This window comes from Thamnophis sirtalis, unplaced genomic scaffold (genome assembly GCF_051295495.1).
Source record: "Thamnophis sirtalis isolate CommonGarterSnake01/CBP01778 unplaced genomic scaffold, rThaSir2_p1.2 scaffold_3, whole genome shotgun sequence".
NCBI lineage: Eukaryota > Metazoa > Chordata > Lepidosauria > Squamata > Natricidae > Thamnophis > Thamnophis sirtalis.
Window position 1 is genome coordinate 35,167,559 of NW_028261383.1, and position 18,386 is coordinate 35,185,944.

The 18,386-nt window shown below is 42.2% G+C and overlaps 1 protein-coding gene and 1 non-coding gene across 2 annotated transcripts; both read right to left on the bottom strand.

Annotated features, from left to right (window-relative positions):
* Positions 1-244: 244 nt before the first annotated feature.
* LOC106551671 (uncharacterized) lies at positions 245-6,498 on the bottom strand. The gene is made up of 2 exons (XM_087708663.1): positions 6,268-6,498; positions 245-4,036 (listed from the first exon to the last, which is right to left on the bottom strand). Exons 1-2 carry the CDS (start codon positions 6,292-6,294, stop codon positions 3,005-3,007), a joined length of 1,059 nt encoding a protein of 352 aa, XP_087564789.1. The 5' UTR covers positions 6,295-6,498; the 3' UTR covers positions 245-3,004.
* Positions 6,499-13,148: 6,650 nt separating this feature from the next.
* Positions 13,149-16,071, bottom strand: LOC106550036 (uncharacterized). The gene is made up of 4 exons (XR_015695863.1): positions 15,920-16,071; positions 15,340-15,395; positions 15,128-15,215; positions 13,149-13,343 (listed from the first exon to the last, which is right to left on the bottom strand). It is a non-coding gene; the product is annotated as an uncharacterized LOC106550036 (transcript).
* Between the last annotated feature and the right edge of the window lie 2,315 nt (positions 16,072-18,386).

An 18,386-nucleotide genomic window follows, 5' to 3' on the forward strand; every position in this document is an offset into this window, starting at 1 on the left:
GGGAGAAAAGTTCCCTATCACTTAATGGTGATGCATAACCCTTTTAAAAAAGTGAACTAGGCCACAATCCCCCTTTGTGAAACTTATCTTCAGGAGGCAGGTATAAAACCTTTCATAGTTTACTGACTTAGAACAGTGTTTCTCAACCTTGGCAACTTGAAGATGTCCGGACTTCAACTCCCAGAATTCCCCAGCCAGCGAATGCTGGCTGGGGAATTCTGGGAGTTGAAGTCTGGACATCTTCAAGTTGCCAAGGTTGAGAAACACTGACTTAGAAAACCCCATTATTCGGTTCAAATGAGCTTCTGGGGATACAAAGGTTCGTTGCCTTGGTTATCCAAGAATGCAAAAACACAAAAGGAAATGGTGCTTTGGGCACTCAAGACACTCTCTATGCCATTGCAAAAAAATACTTTGGGGTAGAGTTGTGCCAAGTGCTGCAATGACCAACATAATGAATGTTAGACTGCGGGCAGCGCTGCAGTGATATTTCAGAGATTATGCTGCAGACAAAACAGCAGAAACATTTTTGAGGTCAGGCCAAATTTAGAAACAAACAAGTCAAAACACAAACCCGCAGAAAGAAAACCAAACCAAAATTCTTACAAATAATGTGAACGCATTCTAAACGCCCGTGTTAAACAAGAAATTGCTCTCTTGAATATATATAAAAAACAGAAACAACTGGAATGCTTTGTGGGTTTGTTGTTGTTGTTGCTGTTCTTTTCCCCCTCTATTTGTAGAACTAAGGACACACTTATCCTTTTCCTTCTCAGTATCATCAGTAATAAACTAAAAAACCTTAATTAACCTGTAGAATCAACTGCTACAATAGATGAAAGGTCCTATCAGATTCTATTAAATGACAAATATTTTTGGAAAGGATACCTACGGAAAGGATAAAAGGTAGCCACAAAAATTATTTCGCTACAGCAAAAAACATTCTTCTACGGACAGCTAATTCCAAACCTTCCCCACCATATTACATATTTTTCATTTTCTGGCTACTTCTGTTAGATCTAGATATGCAGCCCCAGCTGACTTCTATCAACATTATTTGCCTTCTTTTCATTAATTAATCAACACAACTCTCTGGTTAGTAGATCGCTACATATCCCTGGTGGATCTTTTCTTTCTATTTTTCTTCCTCTTTTCAAAATACAGACAAGAACCCGAGACATAGAAGGAACAGCTCTGCCTGCACAAGTGTCAAGATTCAAATAATATTTTCTCCAATCTGAGTAGCAGAGACTGCTAGATGGACCAGAACTTTGTGAGAACATGTATCTGAACGTAAACTGGACTTAACAAATGAGAATATACGCAGAAATTAATTATTAGCTCTTCTGGACGTTCCAACTTTGTCCTGAAGGCTGCAATACTTAAAATAAAAAAGTGTCAGAAAAACAGGACTCAGGTCCCCTAGGAATTTTGGTAAGATTCTTCATGGGGGAATAAATGTATCTATATGTGACCTGCTCACCACAAAAAAAGTACAAATATCCTCCATTTCATTACATATTGCATTCATATGTTTTATGGTCCGCTAATCCAGGTGTGTTGAGTTATTTTCAGATTCCACCTTGCTTAGTTTGGTTTTTAATCAGTCTGTGTGTACATGTGACACCCACCTACACAGACATATATGTACACACCTCCTCAGTCTCCTGGGTGAGCAACTGAGGGAGTCTCTGGCCTGGAGAAGTCCAAGCACCATAGCCACACAACAGTCTCTTTAAAGTGCCAACGCACAATTTGTCTTCCTGTCATTAGAGAATTGTGACCATCTTCAGCTGCTGGACGTCCATTCCTAATTGCCAAATGAGGAGAAAGAGCAGCAAAGAACAACAGATCCGATATTTGACAAACATAATTTTTAGAGAGGCCTCAAGGGAATTCAACCCACTCAGCTAACCAAAACAAGAGATCTGGAGGGGAAAAAAAATCTCAGTCCATCAAAACATAGGTTTCACTAACTTGAAACTTCACTAACTCTTTCTAATTTAGCAGATGGTTGCAGGGAGTGTTCAATGACTAGGAAATATTCTCCTCTAAAGCCAAAGACTTCATATAGGCAATTTTACACCTTGCCTAAATTACTCCACAGTGTCTTTGCATAGAGACTGGAAGACTTCCCATCTCTCTTCACTTGTGGCCTGGTCCGTGCAATCCAGCTTCTCTCAATGTAGTTTACCCAGACGTATGTGATTACAACTCCCATCCTCCCCAGGCTGAAGCGGAGGAGGATGGGAGTCACTATCCAGCAAACCTGGAGATCCCTGGGCTGAGAGGAAGGCTTGTTTAGGTGAGCCAGAAACAAAGGGAATCAAAACAATGGAATCATCAGGAGGTTCGCTCATAATTAAATAAAATTAGGAGATTGTCAATAAATAAATTGATAGTTTCCCATACAAAAACAGAACTGATATATATATATATATACAGGATTTCAAAGCATCCCCAATATTCCTGTGAAGGACCCATTTGAGGAACAACCAAATATCGATATTCTGAAACCCCACCTGGAATTAGGAATACTTCCAAGGCTCTTACCAAAATTCAGCACACTTTAAGCATTCATTCTAACTTACCCGGTAGTTTTCTCCAAACCAATGTGCTGTAGCTGTATTGAATTGTAGCCTCATAAATTCCCAGAAAAGCACCACCACTAAAACTGCAGTTCAACACCCCCTTAGAGCAATGTTCCTCAACCTTAGCAGCTGGAAGATGTGTGAACTTCAACTCCCAGAATTCTCCAGTCAGCAAGCTGCATGGGAAATTCTGGGAATTGAAGTCCACACATCTTACATCAGCCAAGGTTGAAGAGCATTGCCGTAGAACATTCCAAGCACACCTTTAGACATTGCCAAGTTATATTCAACTGAAAGCAAACTTTCTGGGGCAGGAATCAGTCAAAAGGGTCCTACACGCTTCAGAAACAAAAATAAAGGAAGTTCCCCAAGACACAGTTATCTCTATCCTCCCTTCCAACGGGAGCGACCTGTTAAAACAAGGGGATCGGGTAGGCAAAGAGAGGGTTCTCTCGGTTGTGGATCTTCTCGTGTCTCTTGTGGTGGGAGCTGTGGCTGAAACATTTGCCACAGAACCGGCAAGCGTAAGGTTTCTCCCCGGTGTGGATCCGATGGTGCTGGACCAGGGTCGATTTGTCAGTGAAGCAATTCCCACACTCGGAACACACGTACGGCTTTTCGCCGGTGTGGATCCTCTGGTGCCGAAAGAGGTTAGAACTGACGTTGAAGCTCTTCTCGCAGATGTTACACTTGTAGGGTTTCTCCCCCGTGTGGATGCGCATGTGCTTGATCAGGTCAGCGTTGTGGCCGAAACTCCGCAGGCATTCCGTACACGTGTTCATCACTTCCGCTTTCTGCTTCGCTTTGGGCTTCTCGTCCGCGGCACTGGCGTTGGCCCTGTCCGCCGGGGCGCAGACTTCTCGCGGCTCTTCCGCCGGGTCCTTCAAATGCTTCTTCTTGTGAGAGCTGCGGCTGTAGCTTTTGCCACAATCAATGCACTCGTAGGGCTTCTCGCCCGTGTGGATCCGCTGGTGCTGAGTCAGGTTGGACTTATCGTTGAACCGCTTGCCGCAGTCGAGACAGATGTACGGCTTTTCTCCGGTGTGGATCCTCTGGTGTCTGTTGAGGCTGGAACGGACGGAAAAGCTTTTCCCGCATTCAGAACACTTGTGCGGCTTCTCGTCGCTCTGGACGGGCCACGGGCTGATCAGGCTGGAGTTCTGGATGAAGACCTTCCCACATTCGATGCAGATATCCGGTATCTCTTCTGTCTGGGTACCCCGGTGCACCAAGAAGGCTTTGCGTTTCTTGATAGTATGCACTGTTTTCACAGGCCATGTCATGGATGGTATTTTCTTCTCCCTTGTTTCAGACCCGCGGGCTTGGCTGTGTCCAGGGCTTAGGCTTAGCATCTTAAGCAATTTTCTTTTGGTTACCAGCTGAGACCGAGCCTCGTCAGGGCTGAAGTTCTCCTCCATATGGCTCATCCTGTGACCTCCTCTCACCTGGGGGGGGGGGGAGTCAATATGTTGTACAGTTTAGGTTGGAAAATTCACACAACAGGAAAAATATCTATACTTTAAGCCTGCCCCAGCACCCACAGCATCTGGAAAACCTACATTCCTGGGAAATTTCCCATGTGACCTACCGTGTTTCCTCGAAAATAAGACCAGGTCTTATATTATTTTTTTTGCTCCAAAAGATGCATTAGAGCTTATTTTCTGATTAGGTCTTATTTTGGAGGAAGTAGGGCTTATATTACAAGCATTCTGAAAAATCATGCTAGATTTTATTTTTCCAATTGGGTCTTATTTTCAGCGAAACAGGGTGCTCTCTTCTGACTTCCACTTTTTAATCATTTTTCCACCAAATCACCTATTTTTCTAATCTATCTGCAGACTTGCAACACAAACAACTTCTTAGAAAAGTACACATTGAACGACCAGTGGAGTAAAATATGCAGGACTCCTATCAATTCCAGGCAGGAAAATCTATGCTACAAGCAGGGCCGGATTTTCCTATAGGCTAACTAGGCTTCAGCCTAGGGCCTCAAGATCAAGAGGGGCCTACATTCAAATTGTTAGCAAAATTAAAATTACACTATTCTAAAAACAGTGAACACTAAAACACTGAACCGAAAATAAGGAGAAATTCTACGCATATGACTAATAAACAAACATAAAAATGTATTGGTTAAGATCGTTCCAGCGCCGCGGCAGTTGGGGAACCCGCCCATGTTCCCGGCACCGGCGGTCAGGCGAGAGGCGTGGCCGCTCCCAGTAGCCGCCCCGTTGACACGGAGCCCATCAGTGGCCAGGCAGGTGAGAGCGAGGGGGCCGAGCCGGGCAGCTGAGCACAGCAGGGGAGGCAGCTGGCCTTGCTGCCTTTGCCGCAGAACAGAGCCACCCTCCGTCGGGAGGCCAGCTATATATATTGATATATATTGATATATCACAGTAATGACGTATTTTATTGTCTCTCATGTAATTTACAAACTTAAAAATGGGAGGTGAAAGGGCCTCATAAGTGGAATAGCCTAGGGCCTCTTTTAATCTAAATCCAGTCCTGGCTACAAGGTTTAAAAAATAACCATGCTCTATCAATTAAAAATGACCTGAAAAACTTACCTCTGGAGTTCTTTTGGTGCTCTCCGTTCTTGGTTATTTGCTTACAGACATTTCATTAGCCAACTTAGTAACATCACAAGGCACAATGAAGTTACTTAGTCGCATGGCGAAATGTCTGCAAACAAACTAAGTTCAGAGAGTACCAAGAACTCCACAGTTCAACCCTGAGCTACCAGTCTTTTAATGGGTATTTAAGTTTTTTATCACTAGGAAAACTCTTTGGGAGGCCACAGTATTTAGAAATTCAGAATGCATGTGCTAATTTATATATAATCCCCCTCCCATTATTTTACTATGTTAACTTACTTAAATGTTACTAATAGCACCATATGCGTATGAGAGACACGCTTGCAAGTGTGTTCCAGTATGGTAATTGGAAAGTTTGGGGTTTTGTTCCACTTTCCTTTTTGTACAACTAAAATAATTTAGAATTATTTATTGTACCGAATTATTTAAAGTATATAGAATTTCAGAATTTAAAAATCCTGCATTCCCTAGAAAGAGTCAAGGGGACTGAATGGCTGCTGCAAACACTGCAGGGTGGACCAGTTCCTAAAGTCTGCAAGCAGCAATTTACTTGTACTCATAAAGCCAGACATATTTGCTTAAGTTTAGATTGGGCAGTCGTTAATGTCCTGTAACAGTAAAAAAAAAAACTAACTAATAAAACGAGACAAACCTCCCTCTCCATCTTCTGCTAGGAGCCATCATTTATCTACTTCATTTCTTCCTCAAGCAAAGCACACCCTATAAGGACCTTATTCCAAAACATTTCATTTACTCACTACACAGACAAGGGGCGTTTTGATTAAGGAGCAGAAAACATCCAGAATACAAAGCAACTCACACCTGCTATCACTAAGAAAACAGGGAGAATAACCCTATAGTATACTCTCATTTGTAAACGTCTGCTCACATTTCGCACGATGTGGGAGAAAGGCACAGAAGACCGTTCAGAAAGGAAAGTCACTCTGCGTATGCTCAGAGACACTATGCTCCCTCGCTTGCTCAGCCCCCAGATGAGGGGTAGCAATGCAAAGGCTTGCAACTCGACCCGCCGCTCTCCACCCGATTCCACTCCGGGGAAGGCTTGGCGGGGACACTCTTACCTTGTGCTCCCGGACGCCCGAGCTCATAAAGGCGGCAGCGGCGAGCGCCGCGTCCCGCGGAGGGCGCACACGGGTTGGCGGGAGGGGAGGAACGGAGGAGCCGCGGAGCCGCTTTGTGCCGCGAAGTCGGGGGTGCAAAAGGTCCGCGCGCCCGCCTACATCGCCGCCGCGCGCCGCCCGGGCTTCGTGGGGAAGGGCGCGAGAGCAGCCCCGCGCCTGCAACTTGCCCGCCTCGCCTACAATGGAAGAGCAGAAGGAGGCGGCTGCTTGCAGCAAGCGCTACCTCTGACCCAGGAAACTAACTCAACGCTGCCAAGCGGCCCCTGTTCAAACAAAGCCAAGAAGCCTCCTGATGCAAACGCCAGAGCCCTCTGCTGGACGACGGGGGATCTGGCAGCGGCCTGCTGGGAACTCCCTGCCTCAATGGCAGAGCGAGTGGGTGTGGGTCTCTGAGCTTGTGCAGAGTGCCTTTGGAGCCTCGCATCAAAGGCCTTCCAGCTGCGAGAGCATTTGAGCAGATTTAGGGAAGTGTAGGTCTTGAAAATTCCTCTTTTTGCTCACGCAACCCAGTTTTGTGGGAATAGAATAGAATAAAATAGTATGGAATAGAATAGAACAGAATTTTTTATTGGCCAAGTGTGATTGGACACACAAGGAATTTGTCTTTGGCGCCTATGCTCTCAGTGTACATAAAAAGACAATATACATTCATCAAAAATCATAAGGTACAACACATAATGATAGTCATAGGGTAAAAATAAGCAATCAGGAACAATCAATATAAATCGTGAGGATACAAGCAACAAAGTTACAGTCCTGCAGCCATAAGTGGGAGGAGATGGGTGATAGGAAGGATGAGAAGACTAATAGTAATGCAGCCTTAGTGAATGGTTTGACCGTTCAAGGGAATACAGACTTTGGAGACAGGGTCTGATTCAGTTTCTGGGATTCTCCGCAAATGGATTAATTGTGTGGATTACTATATAATGTTTAATTAATATGTGATTGCAGCATCACACATTCCTTATATTTGAGTAATGAAGCTCTTTGTACACAGCCATCACCATTGTGGTAAAACGTTTCGCAGTGTAAAAATTATTTAGCTTCAGTTGGTAGCGTTTATATACAGTATGGAATGACTTGACTTCTCCCTCCCTGCATCCCTCTTTTCCCCCCAGTTCTTGGTTTCTGATTGCCATTAATTGCAGTGTTATACATTAATTTATTTGCATTTTTAATGGATTAAATTACTTTAGCTACTTTTAGTGTTTTTTCAGCAGCGAAGTGGAATTGCAATATATTTACTGAATGAGTGAATGATGATTGCCAATAAAGTACAGGCTTTTTAAAAAAAAAGCTATAAAATTGTGCCTCCCTATTTTCGTATTCCACAGTCCTTTGTATTTTGATGCATAACTCCTTTAAAGGACCTTCTGGGAGAAATGGCCACTGTTTAAATAGCCATCAGAGGAAGAAGTCTCTTTTTCCCCAGAAGCAGCCTTGTGTTGCTTCAGATCATGCTAGTTTGTGGATTTATTGGGTTGTTTTTTTTCCTATTGCTTTTATGCCTTGAGACCTAGGTGTTGAGCAGGATATAAAACCATGTACTATTTGTAATAAACTATTGCATCATTCAGTGCATTTAAAAATGGCCTTGGGTGTTGCAAAAACTCATAAGAAAGTGAGATGCATCCATCCTACAATTCCCTTTCAGGGTAAGCAAAGTTATGCAAAGGGCAAAAAAGTCACAGAAGGCTTGGTTCTAAGAAAAGGAAATATAAGTAAAACTAATCTATAACAGAGGTGCTATTCAGCAGGTTCTGACCAGTTCTGGAGAACCAGTAGTGGAAATTTTGGGTAGTTTGGAGAACCGGTAAATGCCACCTCTGACTGACCCTGCTGCCATCTATTTTCTGCCTCCTGAGTCCCAGCTGATTGGGAGGGAATGGAGATTTTACAGTATCCTTCCCCTGACATGTCCACCAAGCCATGCCCATAGAATTGGTAGTAAAAAAAAATTGAATCCCACTACTGCTCTAAAACAGTGCTTGTCCATTTCTTTTAGCAGTATGTGTTGCGGAAGATTGAACATTAATACAGAGTAGACACTAGAAACATGGAGACTGCTCGGAAAGATGATTTAATGCCTTGGAGCTCCTGGGTGAAAAGGGAAGAGATGTTGAGAGTCCCTGGATTTTATTCCCTCTCTGGGCTTTGAACTTCCTGGGGCACAGGAAGAGTATCCTAATTGGTTGCTGTCAGAGGTCATAGCTAGCTTTGTAGGTTGTGTGCTAAGATTGGTTGAAACTTGGTGGGTGGTGCAATGAAATGGCTCTGCCTGAAGGAGGTAGAACTTTGTTATGTAGAATATACTGGCTCAGGCCTTAATGGCCCATTGACAAAGATGGGGGGGGGTGTATTAAGAGTGAGTCTGTTTCCTGCCTAAAAATATGTTTCTCCATTTCTCATCCAGGGAAATATAATATCCTGCCTTTTTATTATTTCCTAAAATATTTCATTCTTCTAGGAGGGGTGGGTGGGTGCTAACTTCCTTCAATCCGAAGAAGCAGATTGTGGAGGTGATAGAAAGCCCAGTGTTTCTCCTGCTCTACTTTCTCCCATTAAGCCGCATTACTAAATACAATCTGACAGTGGACAAAAACCCATTGAATGTCATTTTATGCATAACAATTGTGGAATTCATCACCGCTGTAGAGAGGACAGCCTTTCTCTCTCCAAATTCTTCTGAAATTTGAGAAGAGAGAAGCAAATCAAGTAATTTGGAATATGATGTCAGCGTGAATCCTCCACTTGTACATAACGTTTGTACTGAACTATCAGGAAATGTATTTATTGCATGTTTAAGAATAAGACAAGAAATAGAAGTACAAGGACAAACCAGTTGCAAGGTGGATGGAGTTAATGACAGCAGTGATGGGTGCACCATTGAAAGACCTGAAGAGCCAAGTTGGGAACAGAACATCCTACTAAGAGTCATCACCAATCTGATGGCACATAATCGTCAACCAAAGGAACAAGATATTATTATTAATGCATTTTAATGCCTACTTGATTCCATATGAACTCAGAAGTCCCTTACTTCTATCTCTTGGGAATTTGTACCAAATTGGAAAAGAAACCCATTCCATTTCATTTAATGACCTTGTCAGCATTCCAAATACCATGTAGAATCAAATCAGAATCGAAGGCAAAACTATGCTTAAAGTTCCAATTTAATAAAGCAGGCATGTTGGCACATAGCTGTGGGGATCCCAACTCTGGAAGTTACATCAGAATCCCATCCAGTTAAATGTTCATGATCTTGTCCCCACACCCACAGTCCATCACATGATCCAATCGTCTCCTTCCATGCTGGCGTCCATGCCCAGCTTCTTCCGGTCAGGTGTGAAAGTGCGGAGACAAAGGATGACTTTGACTGCTAGGAAAGAATGAAAAACAATACATTCCAAAATTCTACTCCTTTTAATCCCCCCTCCCATTGATTATACTTAAAGAAACAGCATAATGAAATAAGAGAAAGTGTGGCAGGCCAAAATTTTAAAAGGAATATAAATGCAGGTCTGACAGACCTCTTATTTCCTCAGGACACGTCTAGGTGAGTTAATCTGAAAGCAACACTACTTTTTTGGCTTCTAGCGATGGATGAGAAATTAGAACAGCCACAAAATGGAAATGGTCTCACTGCAGTGTCTCCTCCGTTATTTTTTTTAATGATTTGATACAGGCTGGAATACAGTATGGTTGAAAAAGTCAGTGGCCTCAACAGCAAGACTGAAACTCTGCCTTTGGCCATAACTTGCAGACACCCCAAATACTGGCCAAAATGCTGAACCAGCCAGGCAGAATTAGTCTCAGTATGCAGCTTGGTGTGGCTTGTACAGCAAATTGTTCACCTGTGGTCAGTTAAATATGTGAATTCAGCATGTTGTGCAAATATGCTGTCTGCCAATGAGTATAGAAAAATTAAAAGTAATGAGGAAGGTGGACAATTAAGAAATATGAAATATAAACAAACAAAAAATAACTTTCCCCACCTAAGAACTCCTTCAGTATTTTCAGTAAATACTACAAATTGCAACAATTAAAATATGTTCATTTTACCTTGGCTTAAAAATTGAACATGCAAAAAAAAAAAAATGCAATGAAAAGGTAAATGCTCATTTTAAGCTGAGCCACGCAGATGACCAAATGCTGCAAGGAAGTGAAGCAAGGACTGACCCATATAGAAATGAGTCCAGCCCCCCCCCCCACAACTCCTCCTTCTATGGGAGTATTTCCCATAGAAAACACCAGGCAGCACAGCCCTAAAAAAGCAAAGGATGTTTGTGGATTTGAAAGACAATCACTTTAACACAGTATTTTAAGGGTTAAAGAAGAGAGTTATATTATTTTTATTTCCCAGCCTCTGTTTAGACAGGATGTACAGTGATGGAACGGCTAGTAAGCGTTAATTGGAGAATTTGCCCTGTTTTGCTTGCAAGGATAAAATAGGGACATTTAAGCAACAATGTAGTCCACTTGTTTCTTTATTTCCTAACTTTATAATTACATCAAGATATGAGGTCCTGATTAACTAATCCCAGAAGTAGCTGAGGAACTTAGTATCAACCAACTACATTTAGTCCTTCAGTTGGTGAAGGAAAGGTATTAGTGATTTGAGTGATTCGTTTGTCCTTGATGTTTTCCAGATCATCCTTTCCGGCTTTGTGGAGTGGCGGGGTGGGTGGGGGGAGAGGGGATAGTTCCAAAGGGGTGGGTGGGGGGTGGGGGAGAGGGGATAGTTCCAAAGGGGTGGGTGGGGGTGGGGGGGAGAGGGGATAGTTCCAAGTGAGCAGCAGGCCTACCACTCCCACAGCTCCGTTCTCAATAGCTCAAGGCCCAGTGAATTGGGATTATGTCTCTTAGAATTCCTGACTAGTGTGGGAATTTTTTTGCCACCCCAACATTAACAGGTTGAGGGATGCTCTTGTACTCTGGTACAGAAGAGTGAGACAACAATAAGCAATTTATGGAGTCCTTGGTGGTCTATGAGCTTGATGGCAGTTTGCTTGCAGATGTTTCGTTACTCAGGTGACTTGCAAGATTCTATTAATGTAGCTTTACAACAAAGTAGAATTAGCTTATCTGGTTGTGTTTCCTCTTTGCTCTACTTGGTAAGGCTGACATCATCAATTTTGCAAGCCTGAAATTATAATTCTCTCACCATCTCTTTTACAGCCCAAGAAATTAGGGAGGATCTCTTCTGAGCTTCTTACTATTCCCACTATCCAGTTGCAGGCTAAGCAGTCTTATCTGACCATTCAATAGCCAGCATCTTCCAAGGTCCTTTTCCATATACCATCACAGGAAAGTGCTTCCAGGCCTAAAAGATTTTGCTATTGTAAACTTACAATAATCTTCATGGTTTTGGTTTCTTGTCTGGACTACCTCAAAGGATTGGCACACACTGACTGCACTTATAGGGCTCCCCTCTAAGGAAGATTCTTTGATGCCTATTCAGGTCGTAGCTGACTCATGTATTAGCCACAGTCATCATTTGTAGGGTTTTTCATAAAAATGTGTACACCAATAGTTGACAAGCTTGAGTTCTGGCCGAACTTCTTTCCACATTTAGAAGTTTGGTTTCTCTTCTGCCCGGGTATCATGGTATATGATAAAACCCTTGCTTTTCTTGATTCCCCTAAACAGCTTTTGCTGGCCCACCGCTTCTTATGCTTTAGTAACGCTCATTGCTCTGCCAAAGCTAACAAATAACTTAATTTCTAGACCAATTTACCCCATGTAAAATAATCATTAATTACATCCTGTGCATTCCCAGTTGCAATGTATGGCTGTGAAAGTTGGACCATAAGGAAGGCTGAGTGCCAAAGAATTGAAGCCTTTGAACTATGGAGCCGGAGAAGACTCCTGCGAGTCCCTTGGACTGCAAGGCAATCAAAGTGGTCAGTCCTAGAGATCAACCCTGACTGCTCTCTGAAGATGAAACTCAAATACTTTGGCTACCTAATGAGAAGGAAGGACTCACGGGAGAAGCATTATTTATTAAGTTTGTACGCTAATGTACTGTTGCCTGCATCACACAAACTGAGATGCATGCAGTGTATTGACACACATGTGGGGTGTTTCTAAGTTTTATCTGGCTGCAGCAAAATGCCTTCTGAGTAATTTCCCAATTTATAGCCATGCAGGATTTCAAGCGTAAACTAAATACCCAAACATCAGCAAACATTCCTTGAAATGTGATAACCCCATGCAGTGATTTCTAGTACAGATAGTCCTCGATTTACAACAGTTCATTTTGTGGCTGTTTGAAGGTACGACAGCACTGAAAAAAGTGATTTATGACTGTTTTCCACAGACGTTTGCAGCATCCCTATCTGATCAAAATTCAGATGTTTGCCAAGTGGTTCATACTTATGACCGTTGCAGCATCCTCGGGTCATGTGTCCCCCTTTTGCAACCTTCTGATAAGCAAAGTCAATGGGGAAGCTAGATTCATTTAACAACCAGATTACAAACTTACCAATTGCAGTGATTCATTTAACAAGTTTGACAAGAAAGGTCACAAAAGGGGGCAAAACTCACTTAGCAACAGAATTTTTGGGGTCAATTGTGGTTGTAAATCGACGACTACCTAAACATTAGCAACACGGTGCAATTAATACATCTCTTTCAAACTGTATTAAGACACGAGGAACCTCACTCTAAACAAGAAGCTACAATTGTCTCCCCTCAATTTAGCACACCCAAATATGCAGTTCCCATCGGCCCTTGACCCCATGTTCATCTACTGCATTTTCTGAATACCAAAAAAAAGAAAAGAAAAAAAAAGAAACCATGGCCGAAAGAGTGAGCAGTCATTAAAACAAACCAATACTTTATTTTGTTTGAACAAAATGTACAAAGGTGCTTATATTAATGTTTCCCACAACATTAGCTTGGAAATTCTTCCTACTGCTAAGCTTCAAAGGAGAAGGAACTCATTTTCTTTTTCTTGCCACAGCGGTCCCAGAGAACTCTCTACTTCTTGCCAGATTTTTTAATCCCACCTCCAGCTGCAAAAAATAAAAATAAAAAGGCGAGGGGGGGAGAGAGAGAGAGATTACTAATGGTTTTAGACAGCACTAGAGGAAAAAACCTGAGACCTTATTTCTCAGCCTGAGCTGAGCTAAATACTCCCTGAAGTTCAGCTCAATTACTCATGAATACACAGACATGATTGTATGATGTTCTTCCATTTATTTTAGAAGTGATTTGCTGCTGCTTCCTTGTCAGATTATTTTATGATCTCATAAATCTCTACACAGAAGATTCTATGAATCCACCTAATTTTTTTTTAGTTTCTAGAAATGTCGCAATGTTTTCTACTGCCTTTCCTTTTAAGATTAAAACACTGCACATTTGGAAAATATGCTGTGTTGACTATTCAGATTACATTCAGACAAAACATGCTTCCATGTAAAAATGATCAAGCTTAATGCCTTGAATATGCAAAATGAACCCAGGAAATTCTTTTAAAAAACCCAGGAACTGGGGTGAAATTCAGCAGGTTCTGGAGAACTGGTAGCGGAAATTTTGAGTAGTTCAAAGAACCAGCAAATACCACCTCTGGCTGGCCCCAGAGTGGGGTGGGCATGGAGATTTTGCAATATCCTTCCCCTGCCACGCCCACAGAACCAGTAGTTTCAAAAAAATGAATTTAACCTCTGGAGGAAGTCTTTAAAAGGTAAGATTATTTTTTTTTACTGAAATACAATTAGAAAGATTACAATATCACTTAGCTTTATCATCCAATAAGTTCCAATGACCAACCCAGTTGAAGAATATATTATTACTCTATCATAGCTTGGTGCTATCTAGACATGTCAGACTACATCATACAGGCAATACATCTGAAAGGCAAGGGTGATAAAAATACTTTATCCTATATATTTTTACTTATAAGTTCCATTGACTAGAATAAATATAGTTTCACAAATATGTTAAGAAGCTTACCTAATTTAGGTAAGCTAAGATTCTAGACAAAATGAAACTTGAAATTCTACTGAAAAAAGTGGCAAGAGAAATATTTTCTTTACCCACCCACCCCAAGTAGAATATATATGTATACTACTATATTCCTTTTTAAGAAAGTTGTTGAGACAATTCTGTGATCTGAAAATGTGAATTCAGCTGTCTGTAAAAAAATAAAAATGTAAAAAAAGAAATCTCTTCAAAATAGGGACATTAGCCCATCTTCCAAAGAGTACTGGGATAAGAAGAAGCAGCATAATAGTTGAGGGAACTGCAGTAAAAGCAGAGTTAAAGATACGGGCCATGCCAACGTACATTCAATAAATAATCATATTCAGCATCAGCATACTATTCCCTACCATACAAAGGACATAAAGATGAACAATAGTAAGACCCACAATATATCAGGAGTCTGCAAACTCTTCAGTTGTTGGGTACCATTGTTTGGTGTTACATGCACCAAAAAACCCATAAATGACCAACATCTCATGGAATTTGGTCATTCAAGCTGAGATGTTGCAATGATCGATCTGTCGCTTCAAGTTTCATGAGATTTAAGCTGTTTCATTTTTAACAAAAAGTTTTGTTTCATTTTAAGTTTTCATAGGCTTCTTGGAGTTTCTTCAAAATGAAAAAGTGGTTAATTGAAACATTCTATTTTTTTTTTAAAAAAGCAGAGACTAAAATGTTGTGTGTCTGAATCTTGTGATTCACCACTAATTTCATTACAAGTCCTCCTGGTATTTCTTTATCCCGAACTCTTTCTGTAGCTGCACTGCTAGGGAGGATCCCTCATTTTCAGGGAATTTAAAAGAAAGCAACTTACTAAGAGGGCCCTTGCCAGCAGCTTTTGTCTTCATCTCATCCAATTTCTTTTGCTCCTCCTTCTTCTTCTGCATGAAAGCTTTATCTTCCTGTTAAGACATTAACCAACCAGAGTTAAAAATGAACACCAAGCATTAACCATCTTCTTAAACCATGCAATTTCCCCAGCAGCCCCAACCATCTTCTTCCCATCCCCCCTCACTTTTTCCTCACCTCATCTAATTCCTTCGACTGTTTCTTGGGTTGCTTCAAGGGCTTCTTCTTTCCACCTGCAGCAAAGGAGAGAATATGAAATTAAACTACAGTGCAAAGCCTCCCAATCTGGTGTGTCTTCTGTCAAATGCTGGGATTCCCAGAATACCTTCGTGGCTGGGGATTCTGGGGCTTGAGTGTCCCAGCATACCTGGAGGAACTGTGCTAAAGCAAAGTGTCAGAGGGCTACAACAAAACCTTACACACCCCAACCATGTTTAGTTTCTCCAGATGGACCAGATTAGACATTCCTATCACACCCATCCAACATAACCCTAACAGCTGAGCATGATGGAGCTTGGAGTCAAAGAAACCAGGAAGGAGCCAGATTATAGAAAGGACTCAATTGAAGCCTTCTCCCCCATTCATGCACCAAATAGGATCTGCAGCAGGTCCCCCCCCCCCAAATATCAGCACGGCAGAGCTTCTTCCCTCGCCCCAAAGACCCCTCCGCTTCTGCCATCATCTTCCCCCGCAATCCTCCCACTCGCTCTCCCTCTTTCCCGCCATCGTAACCCATCCATCTCGAGGCAAGCATTACCCTCGCGTCCCGACATGGCGCTCCCACTAGAAGGCGAAAGCGCTTCTTCTTGCCACCGTCTTGCTCGTCTCGTAAGAAAAGCCCCCCCACCGGTGGACAACCCGGAAACTCAACCCGGGAACCCGGAAACCCCCCAGAAACGGAGCTCACACAGCCACTTCCGCCCACAATCGTGACGGCGCAGCCATTAGCGTTAAGGGGGGAAATGCAATCCTAGAGATAGAAAAGGTGTAGAGCGACGCAAATGGTTCACTTCCGCAAATTTTGTCATGGGTTTCATCAAGGCGATCGTCCTGCATGTCAAACACATTGATTGGGGGGGGGAGGGGTGTATATGTGGAGTGTTCAGTACAGTCTTTGTATATGAAAAGAGTATGGAGTGTGTGTGTGTGTATTTATGTATACGATGTGACACATTTTTATAATATTTTTATAATATTTTTATATAATTTATACAGAGACGGTGGAGTTTTTCCTGTAGATCAGAAAAGAATAGATGTAGCTGTGGCTTAGCTGAGTGATCTTTACTACGGAGTAACAGTAACAGAGTTGGAAGCGACCTTATACTCTGTATATCTATATACATTTATATAAATATATAAATATGCATATGATATAATACACATGCATGGAATACAGAGAATGCATGTATATGTATGTATTAATGTATATACACACCAGAGGTGGGTTGCTAATTTTTTACTACCGTTTTGGGCATGCTGTCGCGCATATGTGCTTCTGCGCATGTGCAGGAGCAACCGGCCGGGTGGGCGGAGCCTCCTGCTGCCGCTACCGGTTCGCCCTATCTGGGCTGAACCGGCAGCAACCCATCTGCACGCTGTAAACCCTAAACCTAAAATTAACCCCTGAACCTAAACCTAACCCCCCTAAACCTAATCCTAATCCTAAACCTAACCCTTAACCTAACCCTAACCCTTAACCTAACCCTAAACCTAACCCTTAACCTAACCCTAACCCTTAACCTAACCCTAAATCTAACCCTTAACCTAACCCTAACCCTTAACCTAACCCTAAACTTAACCCTAAAGCTAACCCTAAAGCTAACCCTTACCTTAAGTTGAATCGGCTTGCTTTCAAAGCGCTATTTAAAGCGCCCTTCTTTCTCCGCCCTGGCTGTTGTCGCCCTGTTGATGACGTCAGCGACGCGGTTTAATCGGGCGCGGCTTAGTCGAGCGCGGTTTTGACGGGTCACGGTATTCATGTATATTAATGTATTATTATGTATAATGTATAGGTCTCTGTGGTCATGTGGCCGGCATGACTAAATACATTCTGATCGACAAGGTCAGCGTCTTAGCCACTGAGCCAACATACCCCTCTAATATAATATATATTAATGTATTAATGTATATATATATATTGTGTGTGTATGTATGTGTGTGTGTGTGTAACTATCTATCCATCCATCCATCCATCCATCCATCCATCCATCCATCCATCCATCCATCCATCCATCCATCCATCTATCTATCTATCTATCTATCTATCACACAGAGCCACTTTCATACATTTATATGTGTGTATTAATGTATATAGGGGACACAGTGGTTCAGTGGCTAAGATGCTGAGCTTGTCGATCAGAAAGATCGGCAGTTTGAATCACTAGCACCACATAACAGAGTGAGCTCTCGTTACTTATCCCAGCTTCTGCCAATCTAGCAGTTCGAAAACATATAAAAGATGTAAGTAGAAAAATAGGGACTACCTTTGGTGGGAAGGTAACAGTGATCCATGCGTCTTTGGCGTTTAGTCATGCTGGCCACATGACCATGGAGACGTCTTTGGACAGCACTGGCTCTTTGGCTTTGAAACGGAGATGAGCACCGCCCCCTAGAGTCAGGAACGACTAGCACATATATGCGAGGGGAACCTTTACCTTTACCGTATTAATGTATATATACACACAGACCCACACATTCATACATACATGTGTTGGGAGAAATGTCCTTCTGAGTTCGGCTCCAAGTTGAGAAAGAGATACTGGAGACATGGAGTCTGCTTGGAAAGATGGTTTAATGATGGACAGGATCACATGGTTTGAGTTCCTGAACAGAAAAGGTGATCACATGCTTCAATGTTGGGTGAAGAAGAAAGAGAAGGGCTGAAAGTTCCTGGCTTTATACTCTCTGTTCCACTCCATCTCTCTGTTTCCTGTTCCTGTGTAAGAAATGTGTTCTGATGCGTTGTCAGACTCCCATGGGGCCAAGTTTCAGTTTCCAGATGCCATGTGGTGAGTTTCTCTGGAAGGCTAATCCTTCCTTTATTATGTAAAGTACACTAGCTGAGGCTTAATGGAACATTGACAAAAGTGGGGCAGGAAGCTGCAGGGAGCTACTTTAAAAACATGTTTCTCCCTTTGCACATCCAGGGAAATATAATATTCTGCCTCTTCAATATTTCCTAGGATATTTAATTTTTTCTAGGAAAGTGGGGTTGCTAACTTCCT

Bases quoted from the DNA above. Each gene is read 5' to 3' on its own strand.
- LOC106551671 (XM_087708663.1), bottom strand. From the start codon at position 6,294: ATGAGCTCGGGCGTCCGGGAGCACAAG. The intron at 4,037-6,267 runs GTAAGAGTGTCC...CCCCCCCCCCAG, and splicing joins CGGGCGTCCGGGAGCACAAG to GTGAGAGGAGGTCACAGGAT.